The following is a 20,484-nucleotide window of genomic DNA, read 5'->3' on the forward strand; positions in this document are numbered from 1 at the left end:
TGAAAGTCCAGAGGCCGAAAGGGTCTGAACGGAGGTGGAGAGATGAAGGGAAGGATATTTTTACTTGATTCTAAGAGGAGTTGGAAGCATTGGAGGGTGTGAAGGAGTGTTGTGTATTCTGTCAGCGTGAAAAATAAGGTGAAGGAGATGTCAGCAGGGAGATCAGATGGGAGGTGGTACCGGTGACACAAGTGAGTCGAGATGGTTGGTCAAACTAAATTTCACCAAAGGTTCCAAAGGTAGGGGAAGAAGGAAGTGAAGGGTGTGGTAGACATTTAGGTGGGTGGGTGCAGGATGTCAGACAGAGGAGAGAGAAATCCAGGCTAGCACTGGATTGTGTTCCTTGGACCTCTTCTTTATCAAGACTTTCTCCTTAGAAAATCACAGGCCATGACTTTAAATATTATTTAAATATTAAATATTGCTTCTGAATATATATCTACAGCCCTGATCGCTCACCTAAGCACCTGGATTATCTAACTGCATATTCTTATCTCTATTTGTATGTTTTATGGGTATCTCAGGCTTAAAATATTCCTAAAACTGAATTCTTGATTCCTCTCCATCTCACAGCTCCCCTGCTCACCTGCAAAAATGTTTTACTCTTATTCTAGTCTTTAGTTAATGGTCTCCCTATCCACTTAGTTGCTTAAGCTAGCATCCTGGGAGTTTTCCTTGATTTCTCTCTCCTCTTCTCCCCTCATATGTAATCCATCAGCCGATCCCTTCAGCTTTGCCTCCAAAACGTATTTTGACTTCTGCCATGTGTCAGCTACCACCATCCCCTCTTCCCATCCACTTGGGCCCCTGTTTCCATCTTTGCTCCTCTACACCCCCTGTTTGATGTGGCCGAGCCCACTGTGCCTTGTCTGGGCCTGGTCTCTCTCTCCCCTTGGTCACTTTTCTGTAGCTCAACTGGCCTTCCCTTTTTTCTTTGTCATTGCCAGGCCTGTCCCTACCATGGGGCTTTTAACTTGCTCTCTCTTCTGTTAGTATGTGCGTGTGTGTGTTCCAGTCTTCACATCTTATCAGACCAAACTTGGCCTCCCTGACACCGTCTCTAGAGTAGACTCTCTGTCCCTGTTATTCTGTATTTCATTGTCAGGTTTGGGTCCTGCAGTTGCATTTATTAGCTGTGTGGCCTTAGTCAAGTTCCTCAAGCCCCTCATCCTTCAAAGTGGGATAATTGCTACCTCATAGGGTTGGTGCAGCAGCTGCAAGAGGGCATGGCAGTGCCTCCGGTGAGGTCTAGCAAACTCTCAGGAGACTGTTTTCCTCATGGCAGGCTGTCCCTGGGCCGTGGAGACTCACAGACAGTGTACGGTGCTCGGTTGGTTTCCCTATGAGAGCAGGGGCTTCCATTGAGTAGATGGCTGAAAGAGCTCAGTCCCGCTCACATGAAAACTGTAAAATTAGACTGAGTAAATGAGAGTAAGGGAAAAGGAACATGGCAAGAAGAAAAGAAGAAAAAGAGTTGTATGGTTAGTGACAGGAAGAATTGGTGACTGGTTTGCTGAGAAGCAGAAGATCTCAACTGAGGAGAAACAAGATAGCAGGCTGTGATGAGAAGACAGAAGACAAACAAATGGTGTCAACAGAAAAGGGCCTGATAGTCCAGTAACACCTGAGAGCATCCCTGGGCCACACCAGAAGTAAAGTGACTAAGGACACTGTCCTGCAGTGTGGTGGGGGGCAGTTCTGTAGCAGTAGAAGTAGTAGTATTGTTATTACTGAGATGATGATGGTAAAAATATTAACGACAGCAGAAGCAGCACAGCAGCAATAAAACCTAAATACTTATTATGGGCCAGGCTTTTTTCTAAGTGCTTCAGTCCTCACAACGATGCTGTGAGTAGGTACTCTTACTATTTCTTTTTTTATGGAAGAGAAATCTTAGGCACAGAGTCATTAAGTAACTCTCCCAGGGTCACACAGCTGGTCTAGAGACAGACCTAGATCTGGAGTCAGATATCCCAGACCACACACTCCTAGAGCAATACTGCACTGCACACCTAAGTCTAGTTCCCTTGAGTTCTCGCGTTAGACTGCTGCATCCAGAGCGTCCTCTGCTTGAGGCCATGGCAAGTTACTACTGGGAGAATGTCTTACACCACGATGACAAGCTAACCCATGTGGCAGTGGAGTAATGCAGCATGTCCAACATCTTCACAAGAGAAGCAGAATGGTTCAGTGTATCGTGAAAGTCTCAGAAGAGAAAATGAGCATCTTAGCATAACTTAAAGGCTAAACATAGCAACCTTTAGAAGCAAAGTATAATGCAGCTGAACCAATGCGGATGACCTGGCATACGGTTTAGCTGGTGGCCTGATGTTCTTTGTGATAGAATATTTGCAGAGAGTTACTTAAGATTGTTACATGGAATTTTACGTCAGTTCTCAGTGGAAGGTCGCAAGGTGACCTTCCCTCTGACCTAGTGATAATTAAAGAGGCAAATATAGTAAGAATTCTGAATTCATTTATTCACTTATTAAATATGTATTGAGAACTACCTATGGCTTAGTCATGGCCCCAGGGGCTGGGCATACATAGTCGCCAAAATATGTGAGGTCCCTGTCCTTGGTGAGTTTATTGTCTAGTGAGAGAAGACCTGTTACCCCCTTGGGTGGACTAGCCCTTGGCCAGAGAGAGGACAGAGTTTCAGCAAGTGCAGTGGCCCAGAAAAGGGGCAGGGCATGCCGAGCAGCTGAAGTGGGTATGTGGCAGCCTTTCAGATGGGGCGTCTGTGTCTGTGTGGGCTGCTGCCTGGGGCCCTTGCTGTAGACCTGTGTCACTTTGTTCATTATCATTGTTCAAGGAGAGGACCTGCACCAAGAACAGGACGGACCAGCAGGAGAACTGCAGCCCGAAGATGGTGTCTTTGCAGGAAGTGATGTAGATGATAGATATGAACCTGTGGGAACTGGAGCAGTTCATGAAGGTAGAACACATTTTTTTGGTTTCAGAATAAAACACAATAGGTAATTTGTAATTACGATTATTGAAAGATTTCTTAAACACCTTTAAAACCAATATTTAACTTTTATCTAAAGTTTTTTTTTTAAGTTGAAGCTGAAAACTTCAGTTAAAATAAGTCTTTTCCCTAAAATAAAGATATCCCAATTTTTTAATTCAAAGTACACTAGGGGAAATTCTAAGGATATATACATTTCTTATAGGATGTAAGTGAAATCCTTCAGCACATTTACTTTTACTGTACTCTCCTTCCTAGAGTACCATTTTTGTAAGAAATTCAAACAACTGATGAAATATTGACCTTGATAATCTATCACAGGCTCTTGTTCTAAAATAAACTCTATAACTACAGTGGGTAGAATACAGTTCATAGCCTAGGCATTGGCAAACTTTTTCTGTAAACGGCCAGCCGGTCAATATTTTAGGCTTTGCGGACCATGCAACCTCTGTCCCAACTACTCATCTCTGCTACCACGGTGCAAAAGCAGCCCTGGACAATGCCTAATTGGATAAGTGTAGCCGTGTTCCAGTAAAATTTTAATTAGAAAGTCAGGAGGCAGGCCCAATGTAGACTACATATGGACCATAGTTTGCTGACATCTGTGTATATCAATATTTTAAATTAAATGCTAGTTACTTACATATCAGTTGAGTAGTTTACTTTGTATTATTTGCAATAGGCAAGTCAGAATTATTGCTATTCGCTACTGACATATAGAAAAATTTTTATTTGTATACTTATTGCTCTGCTGTGCTTTAATGTGAGGCTACCATGATTATTTGGAGCCCTGCTAAATTAAGTCCACATGCTTTGTTCTTTTGGTATCTACTCTGTACTCTTTTCTTTTCTTTTTTTTTTTAAATAAATTTATTTATTTATTTATTTATTTTTGGCTGTGTTGGGTCTTCGTTTCTGTGCGAGGGCTTTCTCTAGTTGCAGCGAGCGGGGGCCACTCTTCATCGCAGTGCGCGGGCCTCTCACTGTCACGGCCTCTCTTGTTGCAGAGCACAGGCTCCAGATGCGCAGGCTCAGTCATTGTGGCTCACGGGCCCAGTTGCTCCGCGGCATGTGGGATCTTCCCAGACCAGGGCTCGAACCCGTGTCCCCTGCATTGGCAGGCAGATTCTCAACCACTGCGCCGCCAGGGAAGCCCCCTGTACTCTTTTCTTAAAGTAGTCCTTTAAAACCTTAGTGGTTTTAAGCCACAAGTTTTGTACTCTGACTGATTTTTGTCATTTTATTTAAAATATATAAATGATATCATTTTATACTTAAAATGAGTACTAAGGGAACCTTGTTTATTTAAGAGGGATGTTTTATTTCTAAAGAGTGACACAAGAAAACAAGCCTATGCTGAAACCAGGGGGAGTGGTTGATGGCACCAACGCAAAGTGAACAGTTACACAATGCACCCCGCTATGTAGTAATCGTCAGAGTCTTTAGGACCCGTGTAACAACACAGCACCACCGGCCGCAGAGGGTCTAGACTGGAGGTGCCTGGTAGGGTTCAAGGGTTAGCTCAGCCTAAGTTGAGTTTAGAGAGCTGGACAGAATGGTAAGAAACAGGCGGTAGATCGGATCCGCAGCGCTAGTAAAGGTAGGAAGGTCTGGAGCCGTAGGGTCGTGGATTCAGAGAGACAACCTCTTATGAACATGATCCACTAAGATGGGCTGGTATCCCACCACACCACTTCCGATCCTGGCTGCATTTTAGTATCCCCTGGGGAGCTTTTAAAAGAATTCCAGTGACCCACCCTGATCAAAGTGAATCAGAGTGTTTGGGGTGCGGAGCCCCCAAAATGGATGATTGTAAAAGCTCCCCAGGTGACACATAATTGCTGCCAGCGTTGAGCCCAGGTATGGTTGGGCTGTTTCCTGTCTCCTGGGCCTCACCTCACTTCCTGCTCTGCTGTGTCTGAACTGGTTAAGGCTTGTGCTCAGAGTCAGTGGGAATCAGGCAAAACACACAGGACTCGTCCCGGCCACGTAAGAATTGAGAGGTCAGGTAGCCTCAGACAATGCAGTTGGTAAATGGTTGCAAGGACTATTTTAAAGCATAAACGTTATGAAGATGTTAAGTAGATCTACTTCTCACAATATTGGGGAACTACTTGAGAAGCAAACAGCTCCTAATTTATGAATGAATGTATTTTCAAAAGCTTATATTGGTGCCTGTTGTTGAGAGCAGAAAATGCACTTTTCCATAGAAATAACGTTAAAAGTGATGGTTTGGTTTCCATACGAACCTACAGAATTGTATATAATGCATAATTTGGGGGAGAAAATGTAAGTTCAAAATGCTTTTGAACTTGTGTTTGATTCCAGCTGGATTGTGCATTGAAAATAGGCATTTACAGACTAGCTTTTGAACTTTAGACCTTTAGTTATCATGCATATCATGATTTCTATGGGAAAAACATTTCTAAGTTCTGAGTAGGAATGCTGATGAAATGATTTCCACACTTCCCTGGAATCTCTTGCTCTCTCCCATCTTCAGCCAGGATAGCTCAGGAAGATTGACAGTTGCTCAGAATTTTGGTATGCTAGATGCTGCTTATACAAAAAATTTCAATTAAGACCCTCAAAGAATCTGAAACATAAGACATTTGATATTTTTGAGGTTAGGAGTTATAGATTGGGAGTAGGAAGAAACATTTCTAAAAAGTTCATAAATTGAAGAAACCTTATTTTATGACCTAAGTTTTAACTGGGACATAGATTCAGTGTGAACATAAAAGTTGCTTGTTAAAAGTCTTCAGAAATTAGAACTTCCCTGTGTTTTGCCTGATTCCACCAGGGCACAGTGGTTAAGAATCCGCCTGCCAGTGCAGGGGACATGGGTTCGAGCCCTGGTCTGGGAGGATCCCACATGCCGCGAAGCAACTAAGCCCGTGCACCACAACTACTGAGCCTGCACTCTAGAGCCCACGAGCCACAACTGCTGAGCCCACGTGCCACAACTACTGAAGCCTGCACGCCTAGAGCCTGTGCTCCGCAACAAGAGAAGCCACTGCAATGAGAAGCCCGCTCACCGCAACGAAGAGTAGCCCCCCCTCGCCGCAACTAGAGAAAGCCTGCGTGCAGCAACGAAGACCCAACGCAGCCAAAAATAAATTTTAAAAAAAAGTCTTCAGAAATTAAAAATATTTACACTCCATGTGGCTGTTAAATAACAAGGGTCACATGAGTGGCAGCACTTTGCCATCAGCAGTATGTGGGTGAAGGTATCAACCCATTTACCTTTTAGCTCCCCAAACTTATAAAGGCTCTGGGTTCTTCCTTTGTGTTCTCGTGTGGAGACAATGTGCTTTTGCTCTCGAAGATGGCAGGAGTGTCTAGAAAATAGAACAGCACAGTGGAATGTGATGGGGGCATAGCTTTGTCACCACGGTGTTACTCTGTCTAAATCTTTCTCCCTCTTTAGCGCACGTTATAGTATTTGTCAACCTCGTGGGGTTGTTAAGTGGATCATATAAGACAATGTGTGAGACGTTTCTAAGTGTAGTTCTAGTGAAAGATAAAGTGTTTAGCAGACATTTAATTGATATTTTCATGTTTTATTTTAATAGTTATTTGCTTTCAAAATAAAATCAATGATAAACATTCATTCAGAATATACATATACAATATATAAACATACCATTTTATGAAAGTAACAATATTTATTTAATGTTATTTTTTTCAGAAACTGAAGATAGCTACCATGTAGAAGAGACAGGTGAAAATTTAATACTATTCTTTTTTGCTTAGAATGAGTCTTTTCCTATAAAAGAGCGTCATGAGAAAGAGAGATAACATTATTTATTAATTTTAATATATTTTATATCAAATATCACATAATATGTAGTTAATATTATATAATACATATTATATCACAGGTTTATATATGTGTGTGTGTATATGTATGTATGTATGCACATATATATACATACACACACACACACACACACACACACACACATATATGAATATAGTTTTTGTGCTTTTGAAGTCTACTTCCTGAGGATAAATTCTCAGTAGTGGGATTATTAGGTCAAAAGATAATGTGGGAGTTCGGGATTAGCAGATGCAAACTAGTATATATAGGATGGATAAAGAACAAGGTCCTACTGTATAGCAAAGGGAACTATATTCAATATCCTGTGATAAACCATAGTGGAAAAGAATACAAAAAAGAATGTATATATATGTATAACTGAATCACTTTGCTGTACAGCAGAAATTAACACAACATTGTAAACCAGCTATATGTCAATAAAAATAAATAAATAAGTAAATAAAATAGGAAAAAAATAAAAAGATAAGTGACAAAAAGATACACTACTATATACAAAGTAGGTAACTAATAAGAACCTACTGTATAGCACAGGGAACTCTACTCAATACTCTGTGATGACTTATATGGGGAAAGAATCTAAAAAAAAGAATGGATATATGTATACGTATAACTGATTCACTTTGCTGTACAGCAGAAACTAACACAACATTGTATTGGGTTGGCCAAAAAGTTCGTTTGGGTTTTTTCATAAGATGTTATGGAAAAACCTGAACTATAAATCAACTCTACTCCAATAAAAATTAAGAAAAAAAAAGATACTATATAATTGCATGTTTTGTAGTCTTAAATTAGCAAGTTAGTGAATGGGCAAAATTGTGTATTGTCACATGTCATGTGTCCCCAGAAGGTATGACCACACTGGAGATGGACACACCATCTTCCCATAAGCCTGTGTTGTTGGCTGGTTTTTCTTCAAGTGTTGGAATAGATCCCTCTTTCTGTGCTTAAGGACCACAGGATATTGTTGGCTGGCATTTAAGACCTATATTATTTCAACAATAGGCACCTGTAAACGCTAGAATTACATTGCAGTCTGGGGGTACTCAGGTGTTGAGTCCAAGTTACGGGCTGGGAATGTGTGTCCTTGCTCAGGCTCACTCAGGCAAGTGCCTGCTGGGTGCCTGGGAGGAGGGTTCACCTGCACTGCTCTCTCTGTGTCTCTGCTTCACTTTTTGTTTTGTGAATATAGTTGAATTTGCATAAGCTAAATGAGACTATAGCTCCACGATTTTGTGGTTCAATTACATCGATGATGGAGACTTTCTTATTTACCTTTGTATTTGGCATTTAGCACAGTTAGTACGTGTTTGTTTCATGAATGAATGTAAGTTTGATCATCATTTTGATTTGATTTCTCTCTTTACTAGAAATTGTGCTTGTCTTGTTTTAACTATCAAGTGTAATCCTTTTCTGAGGCATATTTGTAATTTCCTAATTGTTTCCTAATTTATAGCTTCACCAGCCTACAGTCAGGATATGGAAGACATGATACATGAACAGGAAAATCCAGGTCCGTGATGTATGTTTCTGTTTGAGGCAGTGGCCAAGGTCATTTTCAACCAAGGTTAATGATTCACTCTGATACAACATAGAAATCTCTTTATAATACTCAGTCATTTTTGGCTGCCCATATATTATATACATTTCTGAATATAGTTTAATATTACATGAAGAAGTGGGGGAAAAGGGGATGTGTTTTTCAGACCACTGTTGGGATTTTGATCTTTGTAGAGAGGATACTGGAAAGAATATCTGGAAATGAACGGGGCATATGATCTAGTGGAGCCAGACTGGGTACAAACCCTAGTTCTGCTCCTTCCTATCTTTGTGACTGGAGAGAAAATTATGGAATGTTATTCAGCTTCAGTTTTATTAAATAATGATAATACTGTCTATCTTACACATCTGTGAGGTTTAGAATTAATTTGTAAATATTTTAGAATAGTGTCTAGCAATGTGTTTGGTTTGTTCAGGTTTGTCAAAAATGTGTTTCTTCTTTTTAGATTCCAGTGAACCAGTGGTAGATGATGCTGGAAGAACGTATCAAGAAGCAGGTATGGACGTTTTCATTAGATGTTAAACATACTTCCAGCTCTATGGTTGCAATGCTCTGTTAACCTGGTGACTTTTCTTTCGATGGGTCAAAGACATAATTTTAACACCAAATACAAGACTTTTTGCTTTGCAACAAAATTAGGTTATTCAAAGAATATCAGGCTTTCATATTTCATCTCATCTACCACCACCTCACAACAAAAGAGGATATTAATTCCTAATGTTTCTTCTGAATGTCTTGCTTTATGCCAATCTGAGGAATTTTTTTTGTTTTTGACAACAATGCCTCAGTTTTATTTTTTTATTTTATTTTATTTTATTTTTTAACGTCTTTACTGGAGTATAATTCCTTTACAATGGTGTGTTAGTTTCTGCTGTACAACAAAGTGAATCAGCTATACATATACATATATCCCCATATCCCCTCCCTCTTCTGTCTCTCTCCCACCCTCCCTATCCCACCCCTCTAGGTGGTCACAAAGCACCGAGCTGATCTCCCTGTGCTATGGGGCTGCTTCCCACTAGCTATCTATGTTACATTTGGTAGTGTATATATGTCCATGCCAGTCTCTTACTTCGTCCCAGCTTACCCTTCCCCCTCCCCGTGTCCTCAAGTCCATTCTCTCCCTCTGCGTCTTTATTCCTGTCCTGCCCCTAGGTTCTTCAGAACCTTTTTTTTTTTTTTTTTTAGATTCCATATATATGTGTTAGCATATGGTATTTGTTTTTCTCTTTCTGACTTACTTCACTCTGTATGACAGACTCTAGGTCCATCCCCCACTACAAATAACTCAATTTCGTTTGTTTTTATGGCTGAGTAATATTCCATTGTATATATATGCCACACCTTCTTTATGCATTCATCTGTCAATGGACACTTAGGTTGCTTCCATATCCTGGCTATCGTAAATAGAGCTGCAATGAACATTGTGGTACATGACTCTTTTTGAATTATGGTTTTCTCAGGGTATATGCCCAGTAGTGGGATTGCTGGGTCGTATGGTAGTTCTATTTAGTTTTTTAAGGAACTTCCCTACTGTTCTCCATAGTGGCTGTATCAATTTACATTCCCACCAACAGTGCAAGAGGGTTCCCTTTTCTCCATACCCTCTCCAGCATTTATTGTTTCTTGATTTTTTCATGATGGCCATTCTGACTGGTGTGAGGTGATACCTCATTGTAGTTTTGATTTGCATTTCTCTAATGATTAGTGATGTTGAGCATCCTTTCATGTGTTTGTTGGCAATCTGTATATTTTCTTTGGAGAAATGTCTGTTTAGGTCTTCTACCTATTTTTGGATTGGCTTGTTTGTTTTTTTGATATTGAGCTGCATGAGCTGCTTGTATATTTGGGGGATTAATCCTTTGTCAGTTGCTTCGTTTGCAAATATTTTCTCCCATTCTGAGGGTTGGCTTTTCGTCTTGTTTATGGTTTCCTTTGCTGTGCAAAAGCTTTTAAGTTGTATTAGGTCCCATTTGTTTATTTTTGTTTTTATTTCCATTTCTCTAGGAGGTGGGTCATAAACGATCTTGCTGTGATTTATGTTATAGAGTGTTCTGCCTATGTTTTCCTCTAAGAGTTTTATAGTGTCTGGCCTTACATTTAGGTCTTTAATCCATTTTGAGTTTATTTTTGTGTATGGTGTTAGGGCTTGTTCTAATTTCATTCTTTTACATGTAGCTGTCCAGTTTTCCCAGCACCACTTATTGAAGAGGCTGTCTTTTCTCCATTGTATATTCTTGCCTCCTTTATCAATCATAAGGTGACCATATGTGCATGAGTTTATCTCTGGGCTTTCTCTCCTGTTCCACTGATCTATATTTCTGTTTTTGTGCCAGCACCATACTATTTTGATTACTGTAGATTTGTAGTATAGTCTGAAGTCCGGTAGCCTGATTCCTCCAGCTCCGTTTTAATTTCTCAAGATTGCTTTGGCTATTCGGGGTCTTGTGTTTGCATACCCATTGTGAAATTTTTTGTTCTAGTTCTCTGAAAAATGCCATTGGTAGTCTGATAGGGATTGCATTGAATCTGTAGATGGCTTTGGGTAGTATAGTCATTTTCACAGTGTTGATTATTCCAATCCAAGAACGTGGTATATCTCTCCATCTGTTTGTATCATCTTTATTTTCTTTCATCAGTGTCATAGTTTTCTGCATACAGGTCTTTTGTCTCCTTAGGTAGGTTTATTCCTAGGTATTTTATTCTTTTTGTTGCAGTGGTAAATGGGAGTGTTTTCTTAATTTCTCTTTCAGATTTTTCATCATTAGTGTATAGGAATGCAAGAGATTTCTGTGCATTAATTTTGTATCCTGCTACTTTACCAAACTCATTGATTAGCTCTAGTAGTTTTCTGGTAGCATCTTTAGGATTCTCTATGTACAGTATCATGTCATCTGCAAACAGTGACAGCTGTAAAGCTTTACTACTTTCTTAATTGTTTTGGGTTTGTTATTGTAGGTCTTTTCCTTCTCTTGTGTTTCCTGCCTAGAGAAGTTCCTTTAGCATTTGTTGTAAAGCTGGTTTGGTGGTGCTAAATTGTCTTAGCCTTTGCCTGTCTGTAAAGGTTTTAATTTCTCTGTCTAATCTGAATGAGATCCTCGCTGGGTAGAGTAATCTTGGTTTTTCCCTTTCATCACTTTAAATATGTCCTGCTACACCCTTCTGGCTTGCAGAGTTTCTGCTGAGAAGTCAGCTGTTAACCTTATGGGGATTCCCTTGTATGTTTTTTGCTGTTTTTCCCTTATTGCTTTTAATATATTTTCTTTTTATTTAACTTTTGATAGTTTGATTAATATGTGTCTTGGCGTGTTTCTCCTTGGATTTATCCTGTATGGGACTCTCTGTGCCTCCTGGACTTGATTGACTATTTCCTTTCCCATATTAGGGAAGTTTTCAACTATAATCTCTTCAGATATTTTCTCAGTCCCTTTCTTTTTCTCTTCTTCTTCTGGGGCCCTTATAATTCGAATGTTGGTGCATTTAATATTGTCCCAGAGGTCTCTGAGACTGTCCTCAATTCTTTTCATTCTTTTTTCTTTATTCTGCTCTGCAGTAGTTATTTCCACTATTTTATCTTCCAGGTCACTTATCCGTTCTTCTGCCTCAGTTATTCTGCTATTGATTCCTTGTAGAGAATTTTTAATTTCATTTATTGTGTTGTTCATCATTGTTTGTTTGGTCTTTAGTTCTTCTAGATCCTTGTTAAATGTTTCTTGTATTTTCTTCATTCTATTTCCAAGATTTTGGATCATCTTTACTATCATTACTCTGAATTCTTTTTCAGGTAGACTGCCTATTTCCTCTTCATTTGTTTGGTCTGGGGGGTTTTCAGTTTGCTCCTTCATCTGCTGTGTATTTTTCTGTCTTCTCGTTTTGCTTAACTTAACTGCATTTGGGGGTCTCCTTTTCGCAGGCTGCAGGTTCGTAGTTCCTGTTGTTTTTGGTGTCTGCCCCCAGTGGGTAAGGTTGGTTCAGTGGGTTGTTTAGGCTTCCTGGTGGAGGGGACTGGTGCCTGTGTTCTGGTGGATGAGGCTGGATCTTGTCTTTCTGGTGGGCAGGACTACGTCCGGTGGTGTGTTTTGGGGTGTCTGTGACCTTATTATGATTTTAGGCAACCTCTCTGCTGATGGGTGGGGTTGTGTTCCTGACTTGCTAGTTGATTGGCACGGGGTGTCCAGCACTGTAGCTTGCTGGTCATTGAGTGGAGCTGGGTCTTCGCGTCGAGATGGAGATCTCTGGGAGAGCTTTCCCCGTTTGATATTACATGGGGCCGGGAGGTCTCTGGTGGACCAATGTCCTGAACTCGGCTTTCCACCTAAGAGGCTCAGGCCTGCCACCCGCCCTGAGGACCAAGAACCCGTCAGCTACATGGCTCAGAAGAAAAGGGAGAAAAAAAATAAGGAAAGAAAAAATAAAATAAAGTTATTAAAATAAAAAATATTAAAAAATATATTAAAAAAAATTAAAAAGTAATTTAAAAAAAGGAAAGAAAGAAAGAAGAGAGCAACCAAACCAATAAACAAATCCACCAATGATAACAAGCAGTAAAAGCTATACTAAAAAAAAAAAACCCCAAAAACGGACAGATGGAACCTTAGGAGAAATGGTAAAAGCAAAGCTATACAGACAAAATCACACAAAGAAGCATACACATACACACTCACAAAAAGAGAAAAAGGAAAAAAAATATATTAAAAAAAAAGGGAAGAGAGCAACCAAATCAGTAAACAAATCTATTAATGATAATAAACTCTAAGTACTAAACTAAGATAAACATAAAACCAGAAGCAAATTAGATGCAGAAAGCAAACCCCAAGTCTACAGTTGCTGCCAAAGTCCACTGCCTCAATTTGGGGATGATTCATTGTCTATTCAGGTATTCCACAGACGCAGGGTACATCAAGTTGATTGTGGAGCTTTAATCCGCTGCTCCTGAGGCTGCTGGGAGAGATTTCCCTTCCTCTTCTTTGTTCGCACAGCTCCTGGGGTTCAGTTTTGGATCTGGCTCCGCCTCTGCGTGTAGGTCGCCTGAGGGTGTCTGTTCTTCGCTTAGACAGGAAGGGGTTAAAGGAGCAGCTGCTTCGGGGGCTCTGGCTCACTCAGGCGGGGGGAGGGAGGGGTACGGATGTGGGGCGAGCCTGCAGCGGCAGAGGCGTCGTGACGTTGCACCAGCCCGAGGCGCGCCGTGCGTTCTCCCGGGGAAGTTGTCCCTGGATCGCGGGACCCTGGCAGTGGCGGGCTGCACAGGCTCCCGGGAGGGGCGGTGTGGAGAGTGACCTGTGCTCGCACACGGGCTTCTTGGTGGCGGCGGCAGCAGCCTTAGCGTCTCCTGCCCATCTCTGGGGTCCGCGCTGATCGCCGCGGCTTGCGCCCATCTCTGGAGCTCGTTTAGGCGGTGCTCTGAATCCCCTCTCCTCATGCACCCCGAAACAATGGTCTCTTGCCTCTTCGGCAGCTCCAGACCTTTTCCCGGACTCCCTCCAGGCTAGCTGTGGCTCACTAACCCCTTCAGGCTGTGTTCACGCCGCCAACCCCAGTCCTCTCCCTGCGATCCGACCGAAGCCCGAGCCTCAGCTCCCAGCCCCCGCCCGCCCCAGCGGCTGAGCAGACAAGCCTCTCGGGCTGGTGAGTGCTGGTTGGCACCGATCCTCTGTGCGGGAATCTCTCCGCTCTGCCCTCCACACCCCTGTGGCTGCGCTCTCCTCCGTGGCTCTGAAGCTTCCCCCCTGCCACCCCCTGTCTCCGCCAGTGATGGGGTTTCCTAGTGTGTGGACACTTTTCCTCCTTCACAGCTCCCTCCCAGAGGGGCAGGTCCCGTCCCTAATCTTTTGTCTCTGTTTTTTCTTTTGTTTTTTTTGCCCTACCCAGTCTCATGGGGAGTTTCTTGCCTTTTGGGAAGTCTGAGGTCTTCTGTCAGCGTCAGCGTTCAGTAGGTGTTCTGTAGGAGTTGTTCCACATGTAGATGTATTTCTGATGTATTTGTGAGGAGGAAGGTGATCTCCACGTCTTATTCCTCCGCCATCTTGAAGGTCCCCCCGCCAATCTGAGGAAATTTTATGAAAATAATTTACCTGCCCTTTCCTCTTGTTGTTTTTTGGCCAGAGGCATTTCTCACTGATTGTGCAAACATTAATATTTAAAGGAACAGACTTCTGTATTTGAGATTAAGTTGTGTTTTTTAGCTAAGCAATTACACACAATGACTCAAGTAATATTGTAATAAGCAATACTTATTAAATAAGTGATACTTATTTTTGTTTTACTCTTTTTTGCAGATGACGTCACCTACCAAGAGTACGATGAGCAAGGTCTGAAAATGCTTCTTGACCTTGAGTTACCTACTTGTTTTAAAATCTACTCAGAGTTTGACTATGAAGTATGGAGAGTGGTATTTTAGCTATAAATATTATACCATAACTTAAAACATCCAAATGAATGGGTAGTTCTCAAAGAGTTTACTTGGGGAGATTGTCTACCTATTCCAGTGGTTCTGCCATTGCCTAAATTGTTTCTTAAATTCTTTGCAAGGTGCCTTAGGAAGCAGTTACAAATTATTCAAGAAAACACATCTCATTCCTTTATAGTCATAGCTCTCCTTTAATGAAAAATAAGTCCCATGCTTGAAAGACTACTTTGGTTAGATTTTAACTACTCTAGCTGCTTCTGCAGATTAATTTTACTTAAATAAAGATGACTGATCTGCCAGCATGGAGAAAGGTGTAGCAGAACTTCCTTCTGGGCTTCAAAGCAGCATAAAGAAAATAGTTCTGGCATCAGATTCTGATTTTAGACAGTTATAGCTCCTCTTGTTGCCCCAGCACTTCTCATGCTGTTTTATTAAACTCCGTGAAGTAGATTATGTTTTCACTGCTTCCCAGATGAAAGAAGTAGGGTTCAGAGAATGTAAGTAATTTTGCATAAGTCCACATGACTAAGAAATGATAAAATACCAGTGGTGGATCATTTTTATTCTAATAGCTTCAAAGATGACTCTGTAGAAGGAAAGAAGCCCATTGGATGTAACTGTCTGTGAAACAAGAAGGATGAAGAAATGTGTAGTGCTTGAGTCAGATATGGAGGACTTCCTATGTGCTGGATGGTTTTAGGGCTTGACATTCAGTTATGAATAATATAGAGTCTCTACTTCCAAAAAATTTGTGGTCTCATGTTAGCTGGTGAATCTCAAGTGAAGAAAATTAGGAAGGGCTGCATGTAGATCTAACATGCTGATTTATTAATCATGTGATTTTAAGATTTTAGACCCTACCAAGATCACCATCCACAGTGGCTGTTCCTAATGGGATATGAAGGATCCCATTGGAAGAATCCTGCAGTCTATCTCTAGGGATTAATTTTTTTTTATAACAAATTAAATAACTTGGCCACTATAATTGAATTTAGATTTTTTTTTTTTCAATTTTGAATTTGAAGGAGAAAATAGGAATTTGGAATTTAGAAGTTGCGTGTAGATGTGGGATTTGAGATAGCTTTCTAATTTCTGCCAGTCACTGTGGTGTTTTTCTAAATATGCTGGAAAGAACATGTTTGGAATGCAAGTTGCAGACTAGATATAGAGAATTTTAAAATCAAATTTGCAAGAAGTGTAAAATTAGATAAAATGCTAAAAAAGATGTTGTGAAAGTAAAGATATTTTCATAGGAAGAATGTCATAATAAATATAATTTAAAATGTTAACAGGGTAAAAATATGACCTGACGGGTCATCAAGTTTTGATGAGATACTTTGAATTACCTTGTTATAGAACATAAACTTTTTCAAATCAAATAGATCTAAGAGGACAAAGGATTCTTCATTATGTGCTACAAAGATACCTTTGTGCAGTTCAGGAACCCAGACAGGGAAACCAAGTGACCAAATATATATATATTATAAATACACATATATATATTATATATATATATATATATACACACACATACATACACACACACACACACACATATATATATATATATATATATATAAAGCTGTAAGTCGGGTGAAAGAAAACCATTTTTCAGTCAGAGAACAGAATATATTCTGTATTAAACGTTCCAAATTCTAGGACCTGGAAAACATAAAACTTGTTAAGGCTGTAGAGGGAACCAGCTTTCCACATAAAAAATGTCCTGGAAAGCATTAAGCCTATATTGGAAACACCTGGCAAATGACAGTACAGTCTTACCATCTAATTGATTTATTTATTCATACACTACATATACTACATATGTATCACGTAGCCTGTGTCCAAAACGTAGGACACTGGGGCGGTTCCAGTGAAGAACACACATGGCTTATATTCTCATGGACTGTGTATTTTAGCAGCGGGGTAGAAATTATACAAATCATTTTAGTTTAGTATTCAGTTACAATTACATTAAGTACTGGTACACGTGAGTATAGTGTACAACAAGAGTATAAAGTGGCCCTACCTAGTTTGTGGACCAGGGAAGGCTGAAGTATGAGCTGAAGAGTAGAACAGTTGACAAGGCCAGGGGAAAGGATGCTGGAGCGTAGAATGAAGCTGCTGATGGGAAGCTGTGTCTGGAGTGCTGAGCATGAGAGAGACTGGGGCTGAGATTGTGAGATGGTCCGGGTCCAGAGGTCAAGGACGTTCACCTTCACCTTGGAACACTGTTCTAGGGCAGTGCGTTTTGTAAGGATTGATCTGTCTAAAACGTAGCAAATAGATTGGAGAGACAAGAGTAGATGTGGGGAGGGAATTCCTTGGTGGTCCAATGGTTAGGATTCCGCACTTCCACTGCAGGGAAGCTAAGAATTCCGCAAGCTGCGCCACGCGGCTGAAAAAAAAAAAAAAAAGAGTAGCTGTGGGGAGACCAGTTAGGTTACTGCAGTTTTCCAAACTTGGTCTTCGCTGAGTCACATCTCTGCCAAACTAGGCATCAGAGGAGATGAGTTTCAAGAAAGGGGTGTTCAGCTGTGTCCTGGGCTGCTGAGGCCCCACCCAAGTGAGCACTGAAGACCTGCCTTGGATCTCGTGCTACGGAGGCCTCACCGGTAACCTTGGCAAGAACTGTTTGCAGTGGACAGAAGTTGGACAGAGATGATAGCGGTTTAAACCAGGGTGGTGGCAGCGAAGGTGAGTGGAAGTGGACAAAGCTGAGAAGTAGAAGATAAGGTTGGCGGGGATGGATGTGCAGGTGTAGCTGGGGAGAGAGAGCAAGGTGTCGGGAACCACGTCCACGGTTGCGCTTATGCACCCAGTGGATGGGGTGCTTTTTCCGAAGACGGTGAGACTGGAAAACAGACTTCGGGCCAGAAGGTCACGAGTGCGGTCTGTACGTCGTGATAGTGCCTGCTGAGCCATCCAAGGGGAGATACCAAGTTAGCCGATGGATGGTGTTCGGATCTCAGAAGTCTATTCGTAGTTGAGTTCGAGAATCATCAGAATATGCATTGTGATTGAAGCCAAAGGCTGCGATCATTTAAGGAGAGAGGAGAGAGCAGGAGTGGAGGAGGATCTATGGCTGGACTTTGACGAAAAGCAGCATTTAATGCCTGGTAAGAAAAAGGTGATGTGATGAAGGTTGAGAAGGAGAAAGGAAAGAATGAAAGGAGAGTATGGTCACATTGGAGTCCAAGGACAAGAGTGCTTGTAAAGGAAGGAGCTGCTAGGAGACCTGATCCAGTAAAGGCAGGAAGTGTCCATTGGGTTAAATGAGTGCTCGTGGGAGGTCTTAGGGGAGCATTTTCAGGGATGTGATCAGGGCCGGAAGACAGACTGGAGTGGGTTGAGGAGAGGAAGTGAGGAGACAGCATGTGCAAATGACTCTGAAGAAATTAGATTGTGAAATGAAGGAAGGAGAGGGCAGGGAGAACCTATGATGGAGAAGAATCTGAAAAAGAATATATACACACATACACACACACACACACATATATGTATAACTGAATCACTTTGCTATCCATCTGAAACATTGTACATCAACTATACTTCAATAAAAAATAAAGGACTTACTAAATAAATAAATGAATAAAATTAAAATAACAACAAAAAGAAAAGACTTGTTTGTTTATTTGTTTTTCAGTTGATAGACTTGAGCATATTAAATGCAGGCACCGTTCAGGGTGACAGAGTGAGCAAACATTCACTGCTCCTTTGTCTTCCAGATGCCACCAAAAGGATAGAAAATGATCTGTTAAAAATTGTCCCTTGCTCTACCCGAGCACTAGTAATAATATCTGAAACACAGTAGATGTTCAAATTTTTTTCTTTATTAAATGAACAAGGAGAATATATTTGTAACCGTGCTAGAAAAACAACACAGTCTGCTCTTAGGGTAGCAGAAATTTTCAGGCATTTTGGGAGATGGAAAAATAGGGATCAGGCTGACCAGGAAAGCAGTGAGCCAGCCGGGCATGAGGGGGACCGCAGCCGAGACGAGGGCCTCCTTTGCAGTGGAGCAGAGAGAGATGAGCCTGGGCCGTGGTCAAGATGGTGGATTAAGACCTGCCCGCACAACCCTCTCTCTCAGGGACTGGAGGCAGGGCCGTTTGCCCCAGGTGAAAGATCTGAGCATTGCTCCCTAAGCAAAGTTAGAGAATCTGCCTGGTAAAAACTTGGACCCAGCGTGATAAGCGGGTTGAGCCACGGGTAACTCAGAGCCTCCACTACAGTCACGAAGCAAATAAAAAAATGAAATTCAGTATCACCCCGGGGTTAACAAATTACTGAATCCAGGTAAAAAGTGACTGGGGAGGAACTTTAATTTTCCCCATTTTACAGGAAGGAAGCATGTATAATTGCTCCTCTGGCTAAAAGTGGCTGCCCTGCAGTTTGAATCCAGGCCTGTTTTACTCCAGACCAAACTCTTCCCGGCTCTACTCTGTAACCTGCCGCTTCCCAGTGACTGAGACCCAGAGGTTCAAGGATAAATTAGACATTGAACCATACAGCGAATGTTGTGTTTTAATGGGAGTTATGCGGTGCTAAAGGATTATTTTTTCTGTGTATTTTGCAGCGTTTGAGCCATCGGAAAATGAAGGGACAGAAACTTCAGGTAAGGTATTTGTCTAAGCAGATGTTTCCTGCAAGTCAGCTCCCCTTGTATTTGTGAAAATGAATATAGCTTGTGGAACAAAGCCTCCATAGCACAAGGAGATCAACTCAATGCTTTGGGACCACCTAGAGGGGTGGGATAGGGAGGGTGGGAGGGAGGCTCACGAGGAAGGGGATATGGGGATATATGTATACATATAGCTGATTCACTTTGTTATACAGCAGAAACTAACACAACATTGTAAAGCATTTATACTCCAATAAAGATGTGGAAAAAAAAGATAGATTTAGTCAGAAATACAAGACATTCTCAAGTCACCAAGGAAGTAATTGGATCATGTTGTTATGTTTATTCCCTGTTTATGGTGTAAGTTTTATGTCAGCAGGGATAATACCAGCCTATTAATGTATTCTTTGAATATAATTTAGAAATTAAAGTTGATATTCTAGTGAGTGTCTCTATAAGAAGCCCCAATCTAAAAAGAGCCAAATTTAGGTCTCTGAGTGGATATGTTCATTTAAGGACCTAGTGAAGATGAGTTGATGTAAGACATGTTTGCTTTTTTTTAGATAATGCTGTAGATGACTCAAACACAATTTTAGAAGGTAAGTTAATTTTATAGGCATGGTTTTACTTTTTATATTAAAATTATGTTCATTTCTTCAACAAGCACTTATTGCACACTTACTATTTGCTGTCTTTATAGTGCTCAGGGGCTAGGAGGGCAAGAGCAAATAAGAGAGTTGGAATTCTGTTTTCACTGCGGCTGGAACTCTAGTGGCCAAAGAGATGATGAAGTAATTAAAGATTATGAGAAGTGCAGTGATGGAGATAAAAGCAGGATCGTATAGTAGAAAGTGACTTGTTAGGGTGAGGAGGGCCACCCTAAATAGGAGGAGGTGGTCTTGTGAGAAGGAGTTATCCATGGGCAGAGGTGGGTTGAAATGGTAGGAGTGTAAATTGATACAGCCACTATGGAAAACAGTATGGAGGTTCCTTAAAAAACTAAAACTAGAACTACCATATGACCCAGCAATCCCACTACTGGGCATATACCCTGAGAAAACCATAATTCAAAAAGAGTCATGAACCA

The 20,484-nt window shown here is 41.1% G+C and overlaps 1 protein-coding gene across 1 annotated transcript in view; it reads left to right on the plus strand.

Annotated features, from left to right (window-relative positions):
- The window catches only part of ASPH (aspartate beta-hydroxylase), a 220,265-nt gene that overhangs the window by 70,039 nt on the left and 129,742 nt on the right, over positions 1 to 20,484 (plus strand). The window contains 7 exon segments of the mRNA XM_036830432.1: positions 2,816 to 2,938; positions 6,660 to 6,692; positions 8,266 to 8,322; positions 8,816 to 8,866; positions 14,646 to 14,678; positions 19,353 to 19,391; positions 19,961 to 19,996. Coding sequence (XP_036686327.1) covers positions 2,816 to 2,938; positions 6,660 to 6,692; positions 8,266 to 8,322; positions 8,816 to 8,866; positions 14,646 to 14,678; positions 19,353 to 19,391; positions 19,961 to 19,996 — 372 coding nt within the window.

Source organism: Balaenoptera musculus, chromosome 17 (genome assembly GCF_009873245.2).
Source record: "Balaenoptera musculus isolate JJ_BM4_2016_0621 chromosome 17, mBalMus1.pri.v3, whole genome shotgun sequence".
Classification (NCBI taxonomy): Eukaryota; Metazoa; Chordata; class Mammalia; order Artiodactyla; family Balaenopteridae; genus Balaenoptera; species Balaenoptera musculus.